The sequence below is a fragment of the Rana temporaria genome, chromosome 1 (assembly GCF_905171775.1).
Source record: "Rana temporaria chromosome 1, aRanTem1.1, whole genome shotgun sequence".
In the NCBI taxonomy this organism is placed as follows: domain Eukaryota; kingdom Metazoa; phylum Chordata; class Amphibia; order Anura; family Ranidae; genus Rana; species Rana temporaria.
The window spans coordinates 499,320,503-499,333,957 of record NC_053489.1 but is presented as its reverse complement, the minus strand read 5'-3'; the positions used below and the strand labels follow the sequence as shown (position 1 = coordinate 499,333,957).

At 42.7% G+C, this 13,455-nt stretch overlaps 1 protein-coding gene across 2 annotated transcripts in view; it reads right to left on the bottom strand.

Annotated features, from left to right (window-relative positions):
* The window catches only part of PLK4 (polo like kinase 4), a 40,687-nt gene that overhangs the window by 13,028 nt on the left and 14,204 nt on the right, over positions 1–13,455 (bottom strand). For both annotated transcript variants that reach the window (XM_040330727.1, XM_040330719.1), the window contains exons 7-9: positions 12,044–12,369; positions 3,005–3,109; positions 1,117–1,219 (exon numbers count right to left, since the gene is read on the bottom strand). In XM_040330727.1, the coding sequence (XP_040186661.1) occupies positions 1,117–1,219; positions 3,005–3,109; positions 12,044–12,369 (534 nt within the window). The remainder of the gene's footprint in view (positions 1–1,116; positions 1,220–3,004; positions 3,110–12,043; positions 12,370–13,455) is intronic.

Here is a 13,455-nt window from a genome sequence, read left to right as displayed (position 1 = left end):
AAGCAAAGTTCATGTGTATAAGGATCCTGCGATCTTCAAATTTTTCCAAAAACTTCCACCACACCCGACAGTGCTCAGTGACTCCTCCCCCATCAAATGGACACTCACCGGATAGGTATGCCTTGAAGATCGCAGGATCCTTATACACATGAACTTTGCTTTGTTTGGCCACGTTCTAAATTATTTTTAAAGACTGTCTCTTGCACTTTCAGTGCGTTCACTTCACGTTTAAGTCAATCACGGGTGTTTATTATTACAGTCACAGTTTATTGTTTATTTTTTAAACTGGATATATTTTGTTTATTATCACTGTATATCATTACATATGGGTTGTAGTAATGTATTTTATATAGTCAAATATGCACAGTTATTTGATAGCGCTGTTTTAATTCGTTGACACTCCTTAGAGAGTTTCATCATCTTACATTCTTTTTGTTCACTTATTATCTTCTAAACAGCAGCTAGGCATCATCCACTCCTCCACAGGCGCAACGGTGGGCGGCTTTTTAGGGCGCATTCTATAGATCACCCATTGTTACTAGGATGAAAGAATACCATTGAATAACCCCCCCACACTTGCCTGACCTAAATCCAATAGAACACCTCTGGGACATTATGTTTCGGTCCATTCGATGCCGCCAGGTTGCACCTCAGTCTGTTCAGGAGCTCAGTGATATAATACCCCAGGACACTATCTGTGGACTCATTAGGAGCATGCCCCAACATTGTCAGGCATGCATATAAGCACGTGGGGGGGGGGGGGGGGTCATACAAACTACTAAGTACCATTTTAAGTTGCAATCAAATTTCAGCAAAATGGACTAGCCTGCTACATAATTTTTTCACTTAGATTTTTATTTTTTGGGGGGGGGGGGGGGGGGGGGGGGTGTCTTTAAATTTAGCCCTCTGTAGGTTGATAAATTTCATTTCCATCAAACGATGTGGCATCCTTTCATTCCTAACACATTACCCAGTCCATATCAGTATAGATACCCAGCATAAGTTTCCCTTTGGAGATCTGTTTTTTTTTAGAGCATGTAAATAAAACCTATACAAAATCATTATAGCTTTCCTTGAGGGGGGCTAGACAAAAGAATACGCTTGTTTGTATTATACCTGGTAAACTCTCAAAAGTGTAACTCAGCATGCTTTCTGGGGGAGATGGAGGCCTGTCATCCAGAGGTAACCCTCTGCCTTCATTAGGATGATACACATATATCTGAAAAGTAAACATAAGTGGTCAAATCAGCTCATTAAATACACAAGAATCTGATATCGAACCAAGCTGTTATACTAAAATAGACGTTGGGAGATATTTACGAAAGTTAAATCCACCTTGCACTACACGTGCACTTGAAATTGCACTGAAAGTACACTTGGAAGTGCGGTCGCTGTAAATCTGATGGGAAGATGTGAAATGAGGGGAAGCTCTGCTGATTTTATCATCCAATCATGTGCAAGCTAAAATTCTGTTTTTCATTCTCCTTGCATGTCCCCCTCGGATCTACAGCGACTGCACTTCCAAGTGCACTTTCAGTACAATTTCGTAAATAATCCCCATTATATTGCTAAAAATCAAATCTCAAGATCTTTATAATGACCTCTGGCACAGACCCATAAAGCAATGGCACACAAGCTTTCATAAAGTAATAACTCAAATAACTAATAGTAATAACTCAAGCCTAAAAGCATTAACGTTTTTTTTTTTTTTTTCAAAAAAAGGGGTGGAACCTCTCTTCTTTTTCAAAGAAAAAAGAGGGTTCTATCCTTCCCCATGCTATCCAACAATAGAAAAAAAATTTGCTAGAGTTCCACTTTATGTTATAAGAGGACAATGTTTTGTTATAACATTTAGACATGCATTACTGCTTGCTGCACTAAATTTACCTTTACAGCGGAAAACTAGTCTATTTAGGCCATGGGTCTCCAAACTTTCTGCAGAAAGGGCCAGACTTTAGGGGGACCGGACTGTGCCTAGGGGGGGGGGGGGTAAACATAACAATGTTCGATCTTTTGTATTGGGGGGAGAAATAGTTGGTGTCAGTGGGAAGAATGGCGCCCCATTTTTGTTTTCAGTGGAAGAAATTATGCCCCATCGTTGGCGTCAGTGGGAGGAAAAGTGCCATATTTCTGGGGTCAGTGGGAGAAATAATGCCTCAAAAGCCGGATAAAGGCAGGCAAATGGACGCAGTTTGGAGACCACCGATTTAGATACCATCTATAAAAACACGCAAGGTTGAAAAACTAGAGATCTGTAATTTGTAAATTCTGCAGTTTTAACTAGATCTTTAAAGTAACTTAAATGATAGCTGCCCTTGAGCCATTTATTTTCTTCAGTGCTGGCTCCATTGACTAGAATGGAGCTGTGTAGCCATCTATGGCCCTATTCAAGTCAACAAGGTCAAAAAGGCTGTAAGCAACTGAAAAGGTCATAATTCTGGAAGTTAAGTAAGTAGATGTTAGCGGGCGGTGGGCTTTAGCAAAAGCTTTAATCAAAAGGTACTTAATGTAGATAAAGTTGGCAACCAGGTAAAAATGAATAAAAGGTCTCTTATTTCGTCCAAGGAGTAAACATATTCCAAACCGAACCAACACTAATACGATTCAGCCCATCAAGGCTTTACTCATAGTTGGAACCATCAGTACGGTCTTCAAAGGCTGAAATGAGTTAGTGTCAGCTCCGTTTGGAACATGTGTGCTCCTTGGATGAAATAAAGGAGAAATTTCTTTCATCACCACCTAGTTGCCAACTTCATCTACATGGAAGGACTTTTGTGTTGCGGGGTGGAGACCACAAGTCAGGCACAGCCAATGGAAACAGTTCTTGCCAGCCCTGATCGCATGATTAGGTTGCAGCGCCATTATATTGCATGTGTGTTTTATTTAAAGCACTCCCTAAAAAGAAAGGGGGGGGGGAATATACAGCTGTAAACATAGATTTTGATGCAGAAAAACAAAAACCAGTTGGCTGTCTCGTTGTGTGTCACAGAAGAGAAGCACTTACTAAGTTTCCATCACAGGATATCCGCAGCACCTCTTTAACCCGTTCTTGAGAATTCTGCTCTTTTAAAAATTCCATGCAAACATCTCCAGTGTCAAGAATGCTCACCTATATAAAACAAAGAAAAGAAAGCATATAAAAAACAGTAAATAGCATAATAGATGGCAATACAGTGACAAATCTTCACCAACAGGTAATAAAATTTTGATACGTTAGGGCCGTGTCAGACGGGCGATTCTGTCCCCAGTGACACATCAACTTTCATGGGGAAAAATAATATAGCATATGCAATTGCTACACAAACCATGTTGTATTTTATTATTTAAAATTGCCTTCCCTGGTAAATGTGCAGCTGCTGCAAAATGGCAAACGGAGGTGTAAAGAATGCCCCTAAAAATTAAATTTCCTGCTTGTGTGATTGGTTTACTGATTTTCTCAGAATTCAGGACCAAGATACACAACAAATTTCAGGCACCTCCTGCAATAGGAATTTCAGTTTGGGTGAGACAACCCCCCTCAAGTGTGAGATAACCCCCCTCAGTACTTCAAAAGGGATGCAGACTCTACAGCTAACAGAGTGCATCAGGTGATTATAATGAACCAGATCCTCCCATTTATATTCTTTCTTCAAATGATGTAGTGGAAATAGCCAGCTATTTCTTCAGAAGAAGAAACAGGCATGACTGTGCTACTAATATACACATCATTTGTAGTCGTAGGACATATATAAAGATGGCCGAGCATCAAACCGATTTTATTTAATTAAAAAAAATACAAAAACATTAAAAAATACTCTCCACTTATCAGTTTACAACAATTATAGAGTCCAAGCACAATTCACATGTAGGCTTGACATGTTTTGGAAATCCTTCTTCAGGAGCACATGTGAAGGAATCAACACATTAGAACCTGCTCTGACGTTTTTTCAGGAGTATCAAAGAATATAAAACACGAACAAGGAGACGCAGCCAAAAAGCCAAGATGGAACCACTGTCTTTCAGTTGGAGACGCCTGGAAGTAGCCAAGAAACAATTAGCACTTGTTCACACATAATCTTCAATAAGGAGATCAAACCATAATGGTGAAACTACAACATCACAATATGGGTGACGCCGGTGAGGGTGGGAGGAGCCGACTGCTCCATGGCTGCTAGTGGCGTCTGCCGCACCGAGTCTCCATCGAGTACATCGGCGGACCGACGGACACCAGCGTGAGAGGCTGAGTGACCGAAGGACCGAGCGGGAGACTCATCCCCTCCCAAAGACCCGACGAGTGCGGAGAGTGATCGTACCGCCCCACGATCCCCAACAGCCTGTATCATAACGGATGGCCGAGCGGAGCACAGTGGAACCGATAGCAGGGGCTACATCAAGGTCCCCCCCACGGAACAGCACAGCCCAGCGGCGGTCGGCGAGATGAACTGGGGGATTGGTGAGGCGCTCAGTTGAGCCGAGTCGGGTCGGGCTCCCTGCCCCCCCCCCCCGGACCCCCCCCTCCCTATTCTCAATATTCCCTTGTGAATGACTTTTTGCTATTTGCTGTGTCTGTTCAATCTTGGGAGGATTTTAGGTGCAGTGCACCCTGGGGACTAGCTGCCGCGGATTAGATTCGGGCATGATAGGTTAAAGGAGTGATAAGGCTGCATCCTCTTTTGCTTCGGTGGTTTCATCGTTGTAAGCATTGTTTAGGACTCAGGACATATGAAAAGTTCTATTTTCCTCTTGTGAAAACAATCAGGGGAGGTGTTGCAGGGAACAGTAAAGAGGAGCTCCTGAGGTGTGGTGTGACACCCAGAGTAAATTCGGGCACTGTTTTTTTTTTTTTTTTTGTTGTTTTTTTTCTCTCTCCATGTGTCCTGGCGGTTATATCTCTTAACACTCAGCTCAGTAGCGACATACCTGGTGCAAGAGCAATGAGAGACTGATTAACTTGAGTAAAACCCTGGTGTATTTTCTATAGGAGTATGTAAGGAGGACTATTAAGATAGTCCCCTTTAAAACGTATCTTTTGCCTTATGATCACTAGTGAAGGGGAGATCTCTAATTCAGGAGATTAAAACTAGTCTGAAACCACACAGAAAGGCGCAGGCCTACATCCGGTGAGCAATAAGGCAAAATTGAACATAAGCATTGCTGGCTCTCTCCAGATATCTGAATACCCTATACACTCGATCAACCGTGATAAAACTGTAAGCATAGCGGGCATCTCTTACTGTAAAGATAGACCCCGCAGGCTTAATAGACCGGCTTAAAAGTAGTAAATAAACGGCGAAACAGAGGAGAAATTAACAAGACCGCCCAGGGAAACAGGATCAAATAGGTATGAGGTATACCCCCTTTCTCTACACACCTCTCCCCACAAGGGGGTCAATATAGTTGGCGCTTGGTACGCTGAATACCCCCACGGGCATAGAACCCGAGATAGATAATCAAGTTAGATTACAGACTACTGTGAACAGGGGGAAAAGGAAGGAGAGAAGAAGGGAGGAAGAAAAGGAAGAAAAAAGGGAAAAGGGCCCTGAAGCAGGGGTCTGAGAAAGGAGGAGCAAAAGAAACAAATAGCAATTCTTAAACATCTTCAAACTGGGGAAGAGAATCAGACCCAACAATAAAAGCAGGATGAATAGATCAACTAGGGGCGTTACTTCAAAAACACCTAAAAATAATCCTGGAAACGGTTCAATACAGCAATATATGACTCAAGAAGGGAGTCTCAAAAGCCCAGGGATCACAAAGAGAAATGAAAAAAAGAAGAGTGAGACAAAAAAGGGGGGGAGCAGTGCTGAGAGCTCTAGAGGAGAAACGACAATAGAGAGCGAACAAGAACACAGTAAATTAGTAGAACAAGTCCAAGACACACAACCCCCCACGAAGGCTGAGATGAACACTATGCTACTGAGGATGGAAAACATCATAAAAACAGAAATCAACAGAATAAGATTAGACCTAGGAGGGCTTCTTGAAAGAGTAGAAGGGACAGAAAGGAGAATAGAAGAACAGGACCAGGAACTAAACATACTGAAAAAGCAAGTGAAGGCAATGAGTGACAATCAAAGATTGATGGCATATCGGATAGAGGACCAGGAGAATCGCAACAGGAGGCAGAACCTCAGAATCCGTGCGATTGTGGAAGAAAAGGATGTAGATCTCAGAGCAATTATGAATACAATATTTAACCCCCTGCTAGATAAAACAGCAGAAGCGAAGCCCCTCAAGATTGAAAGAGTACACCGTATAGGTAACCCCCAACAGACAGAAAGATACGGACCAAGAGATGTCATTGTGCGATTCAGGAACTATGTGGACAAAGCGGAAATCTGGGGAAGGCTTAGGGGGAAACCCCCCCTAAGATATAGAGAGACTGAGCTCCAAATATTTCCTGACCTGTCGAGAGAAACGTTGGCAAGGAGAAGGCATTTGAAACCCTTACTAGAGTCGATGCGGGCACAAAATATTAAGTATCAATGGGGTTTTCCTGCATGCCTTATTGGAATAAAGGGGGGTAAAACTGCTCGACTAAGACACCCGGAAGAATTGACGGAATTTTGCTATAAAATGGACTTAACAGTACCTGAGCTACCGGACTGGGTGGATTAGCTTGGTGTTGGTTTCAGCCACATTTGATTGGAGGGGGGGACAACCGGGGGGTGGGAGGGAGGGGGGAGGGGGAGCAGCTAGAGGAGCACTTAGGTACACCACCACTAGGGAGGAGCCGATGGAGAAGACGAGGAGGCAACCAATAGCGGCTCCCAGGCCAGGATTGGGCCAGGGGAGGGGGGGAGGATTGGGGGGGGGCGGACGGGAGGGGGGGGAACATCGGGGGGGGGGAATAGGCCAGGGGGGAGGAGGGAGGGATGGGAGATGGGATGGAGGAGGGAGGGGGTGGGAGTGGGAAGAGTGGGGGGTGGGGGGAGGCAGGGAGACCATCTGACCGACATCACAAGAAATTATTTCAAACACTTTAAAAAAAAAGAAGAAAAACTTATATGACAGATGTCAAGTTTCTCTCATATAATGTAAAAGGGCTAAATTCCCATATTAAAAGACACAAAATTCTCTGTGAATTAACACAGTATAAAACAGATATTGCCTATCTTCAAGAGACCCATATCACCTGGGAGTCCAATATAAAGCTCTACTCATCAGAATACCCGATATGGTATTACGGGGATACAATCTCATCGCGATCCCGGGGGGTTGCTATTGGATTCGCTCGTAGAATCCGATTCACATTGGTGGATAGACAAACAGACCCGGAGGGGAGATTCCTGTTCCTGAAAATAAAACTTGGAGGAGAGATTTATACCCTAGCTAATGTGTACGCCCCCAATGTAAACTCGGTTAAATATATTAGTAAAATTATGAGAAAACTAAAAGAATTTGAAGAGGGCCACGTGGTTTTGATGGGAGATTTTAATTTCTGCATGAGTCCAAGCCTCGATAGTACGTCCTGTGCACAGGGGACAAATCGTGAGCAACTAAAGATACTGATAAAACAAATGACACAAAATCAAATGGTGGATGTATGGCGGATCCTCAATCCGAAGGCCCGCGACTACACGTTTTTCTCACCTGTGCATGGGACGTACTCGAGGATCGACTATGTCCTCGTCGACCACAGACTTCTGGAGAGGGTGATAGAAGCAGGGTGTGAGATCATGACGTTATCAGATCACGCCCCTATAACCTTAAAAATAAAAACTTCTATACAAAAAGACACACCACCAGAATGGAGATTGGATGAGAGTCTGTTGGGGGACGAGGAGGTAGTGGAGAGGATACAGAAAGAGTTGGAATGTTATTTTCAGGAGAACGACAAGGAGGGTATCTCAAGAGCATCCCTTTGGGAGGCCCATAAAGCATATATAAGAGGAATCTTTATAGTAGAAGGGGCAAGGAAAAATAAAATAAGAACGAGTAAATTAAAAACACTAAGGGAGGAGATATATCGGCTAGAACAGGAGCATAAATCACAGGGGCAAAAGAGGGAAATATTTCATAAGTTGAGTATAAGAAGGGATGAATATAGAGCTCTGGCGGAACAAGAAACTAAGAAATATATAGACCGGACAGAGAGAAAGATATGTCTGGGGAAACAAACCTAGTAAAAACTTGGCCAGAATGGTAAGAAAAAAGAAAACTAGGAATTTTATAGAAAAAATCAGAAACAGGAATGGTGACTTAGTACATGCGACTAATAAAATAGCAGAAGTATTCCGGGGCTACTATGAAGAACTTTACGATATTCAACAGAAGATCAGGTGCCCACGCGAAAAAATGGATAAGATTAGGGAAATATTACAGTTAGCCAATCTCCCAAAATTAGAAGAAGAGGAGGTAGAAGAGATGGAAGGTTCAATAACGGAGCAGGAAATAAGGGAGGCCTTAAAAAATACTCCCAAGGGGAAAAGTCCCGGGCCAGATGGCTTTTCAGCACCATCTTAATCCCCAGACTCTGCCAATACTTTAATGGCCTTGGAACTGACTATGAAATGAGTAGAGAGGCTTTAACAGCAACGATTACAGTGATCAAAAAAGAGGGAAAGGACAATACGATTTGCTCGGGTTATCGACCGATCTCACTCCTGAACGCAGATACGAAACTTTATGCAAAAATTTTAGCGGAAAGAATGAAGGGAGCGATGACAGCCATTGTCCACCCAGACCAGGTAGGCTTTATACCTGGGAGGGAGGGAAAAGACAATGGTGTGAGGGCGCTCCTTCTCCTTGAGCAGATCAAAGAAAGTGGGACCCCTGGTCTATTCCTGTCGGTTGATGCTGAAAAAGCTTTCGACAGGGTAGACTGGGGATTCCTGATACAAACTCTAGAATTCATAGGAATAGGTCCAGGGATGATAAGGAGGATCAAAACCCTATATTTCCACCCGTGTGCAAGGATCAAAATTAACGGATCCTTATCCGCACCTTTTGAGATGAAAAATGGGACTAGGCAAGGATGCCCCCTATCCCCCCTCCTCTTTGTCCTATCATTGGAACCCCTTCTGGCAATGGTCCGACAAAACCCAGAAATCTATGGGGTAGAAGTAGGTGAAGACGAGCACAAACTGTCAGCCTTCGCAGATGATTTATTATTCTATATAAGCAGCCCAAGAGTCACTCTCCCAAAGTTAATAGATACCTTAAAACAATATGGTGAGGTCTCAAACTTTAAAATGAATACAACAAAAACTGAGATTTTGAATATTAATATCCACAAAGACGAAGAACTATATTTGCGGAAGAAATACAATTTCTCCTGGCAAAGAGAGATAAAGTATCTGGGTATAAAAATGGCAAATACTTTGAAAAAAATATATAGAATAAACTTTATCCCCCTTCTTGACGAAATTAAAAGAGAAATTAAAACTATATATAATAGACCAATATCGTGGTTTGGGAGGATAAATGTGGTAAAAATGGTACTTATCCCCAAAATTTTGTACAAATTCCAAATGGTCCCAATTTATTTGCCTCCGTCATATATCAAAATAATTAACTCCCTTCTAATGAAATACATATGGAACAATAAAAAACACAGAATCTCTGCACAAACTCTAAAACGAACCAAGAAAAAAGGTGGCCTGGCTGTACCTGACATTAGATTATATTATAACGCTTCGGTCCTCACACGGGTCATAGAATGGGCTAAAGAGTCACAGGATAAAAGGTGGATAAGTATAGAATGCACTTTAGCGAGGGCACAATTAGGGAGATTAATCTGGAACCCCCCACATTGTAGAACCCTACACACGTCAACACACGCAATCACACATAATGCTTTAAGGATATGGGATCGATTACACAAACAATTAAAAACTAAATTCAACTCACCCCTTATAGATTTGAAAGAAAACAAATATTTTGCACCCGGGACTAAAGAGGTAGGTGGTAATTGGATTAAAAATAGAACACAGTTAAAAGACATAACATTAAAGGGCAAAATTATGACCCTTCACGAAATCAGGATTGTAATGGAGGCACTCAGCGAGTGGAGGTACCTGCAGTTGGTGTCATTCGTTAAGTGCCTCCCACACCCATTGAGGTCACGAGAGGAGTACACTACACTGGAACATATGTGCAGCACCGAAAGCTCAAAAGGAAATATTTCCAAAGTATATAAATATTTGCAGAAAATAGACGAGTCGGATACGCTAAATTATATACAAAAATGGGAGAGAGACCTAGGAGTTCCCAGGGGGAAGACGACCATAGGGAGAATCCTTAATTTGACTCATACTTCGGCGGTTGATGTAAAAACCGCCGAGATGAACTTCAAGTGTCTGACAGGATGGTACACTACCCCAGATAAAATTGCCAAATTCGGAGTAGGAGAGTCAGAGGAATGTTGGAGAGGATGTGAGGCAAGAGGAACGATGGCCCACCTGTGGTGGGACTGTGTAAAAATCAAAACGTTCTGGGGAAAAGTTTTGGCTTTGATAAAAGAGATAACTAAAAAAGAACTGGAAGACAACCCTTGGGTAGTCCTCTTTCATGGGGGAGATACGCCAGTCAACGAATATAGGGGATCACTAATTCCGCATTTGTTGAACTCTGCGAAACGATTGATACCCCTAAAATGGAGAAACCCGGTAAGCCCGCAAATATGGGAGTGGATCGACTCTGTAGAGGGCACTTATAGGAGGGAGAAAGTAAAATACGGTGTCGAAAAGAACAAGGCAGGAAATAAGGATATCTGGGAAACATGGACTGAATTCAAAAAGTCTCGGAAATACGCAGAAAATATGAGAGCGGAATAAGAATGCAGCAGTACAGGAAATAAAAATACTAGGTGGAGTCGGGGGATGGTCCGGGAGGGGTAGGAAGGGTAGTTGGGGGGGGGGGGGGAAGGGATAAGGGTGGGGTGCTGCGCCACGTCAACACGTAATGATAGCATGTTGGACCTTGTTTATATGAGGAACGCTCTAGCCCGTCTAAATTGTTAAAGAGATGAAAGAAGTTATGTCAAAAAAAAAAAAAAAAAAAAAAATTTTTTTTAACTATATGCAAAAGCAGAATAACAAATATAGAATCAGGCAAAAAAAAAAAAAAATACCACAAATGATGCTATACCCGAAATAGAGACGGAATTATGAATAAAATCATGAGCAGGTCTCTTGCTGTGGTTATGTCTGACGTGGAAAAAAAAAAGAAAAAAAAAAAAAAAAAAAAAAAAAAGAAAAACATCACAATATGGAGCAGTCACCTATATAGCAAAGCTGGTGTGTCCAAGAGACAATAGGGGCTTCCAAGGCCAAATCAATAAGAGGGAGTAAATCCTAAAGTCCTGCAGTATTCATAGTTCCAGCACACAGTGGTTCCATCTTAGCCTTTTGGATGCACCTCTTTGGGAAATATGTTCATGTTATGAGTTCCAGTTAATTATATTCCTGAAAAGATCCAGAGCAGGTTCTAAATGCATCGATTCCTTCACATGTGCTCCTTAAAGTGGAGGTTCACCCGAAAAGTTAATTTTTAACATTAGATTCATGCTCATTTTGTCCAGGGGAATCGGGTAGTTTTTTTTTAAATCGAAGCCGTACTTACCGTTTTAGAGAGCGATCTTCTCCGCCGCTTCCGGGTATTGGCTGCGGGACTGGGCATTCCTATTTGATTGACAGGCTTCCGACGGTCGCATCTATCGCCTCACGATTTTCCGAAAGTAGCGGAACGTCGGTGCGCAGGCGCCGTATAGAGCCGCACCGACGTTCGGCTTCTTTCGGCTACTCGTGACACGATGTATGTGACCGTCGGAAGCTTGTCGGAAGCCTGTCAATCAAATAGGATTGCCCAGTCCCGAAGACCATACCCGGAAGCGGCGGAGAAGATCGCTCTCTAAAACGGTAAGTACGGCTTTGATTGTAAAAAAACTACCCGATTCCCCTTCACAAAATGAGCCTCAATCGAAGGTTAAAAAAAAAAATTCGGGTGAACTCCCGCTTTAAGGATTTCTGAAATGCGTTGAGCCTACGTGTAAATTGTGTTTGGAACCTATACATGTTGTAAACTGGAAGATACAAAACATGTACAATGAGCTCATACATACCACTGCATTCTTTGTTTTCTGCCTGATGGGCTTTAGTCTCTCAGAGTTTAGTGGATGAACAATACTTCTCAAGTTGCAGTAACCAGGAACTTGTGGGGGAATTCTACCTTTAGGATGGTGCTGGTTTTCTTCTGCTTTATGCTGGCCAGCAGCTGGAAATTTACCCAGTCCTTTCTGCACACTTTCATAGGAGGAGTCAGTGGCCTTCTTCATTTTAACATCACTCCTGGTGTATGGTGGAGCATCTGGTTTCATGGCAGGTTGGCAGTAGTAGTTAGCACCTGAATTATTGATGCTGTTTACCTCCTGAGTAGTGTGTATCTGGCCTAAAAAAATGTAAAGAAAATAAAGAAGTTTTTAGGAACTTGGAGGGGAGACTCACTCAGATGAATTAAAGGAAAATTGCTTTCCTTTGCAGTGGGGGCCTCACCTGCAAGGGATGGGCAAAGCACTTCTATTTACCCGGACCTCTGCTCCCTCAGCAATACAGGACTCTCCTACACTCTGGCAGTGGACTGTCCCTTGGCATCCTCATGTCCAATGCAGGGCTATGGTACCTGCATTGGTCTTGATGATGTCACAAGCATCCAAGCACAGAAGTGCAGGGGAGAAGAGGCTGCAGGGGCCAGTCTAGCAGTGCAGAGGAGCCTATGGCAGTGGAGGATCTGGTAAGTAAAGCAGCAGTACCCGATCCCCCTAAACATAAACCAGCAGTTAACCGAAGGAAAAAAAAAAAAGTTTGTTTTTCCCGAAGTTCAGCTTTAATTGATCCTAATAAAAATGAAGATACAAAATTATAGGAGGAGAACGACATAACAGACATATAAATACTGCAATACTCAACAACCTTGTATAAAAATGTCCTTAAAGTAATACTAAACAAAAACTGTTTAATTTACATTGTCCCTCCTAATTCTTTATATGGGTAATCGTTAATGGCATGAATAAAAATAACAAAAAAAAAAACACAACATCTAAAAGTAACTTTTTCCTTATTGACATACAGACGTCATCGTCATGTGAGCCAGATCTTTCCCAGCCTGTCTGCAGGGAAACATAAGCAGGAGGAGCTTCTAGTCCTCTGCTGCTGGCAACAACATGGTGTGGGTGGATTTCTGCCAGTCCCAAGCCATGTTACGCCCCTTCAGCCTGTGTCTTAGAATAAGAGGGAGGTGAAGCCATCATTAATCTACATGTAATATCCCACCCCCATTGTGTATAGCTGGTTAGTGGAGGGAGGGAGTAGGCGGACATTTATGACTACGTATACGCTCACATGTATGACTCTATAGTCACATGGACTGCTCAGATGTGATGGGGAGGAAATGCCCAGCATAGAAACTCCCTGAAGACTGAGCATGTGCAGAGCTGTCAACATTGCTTTGTAAAATCTCTAGCTGAAGTGGGAACAG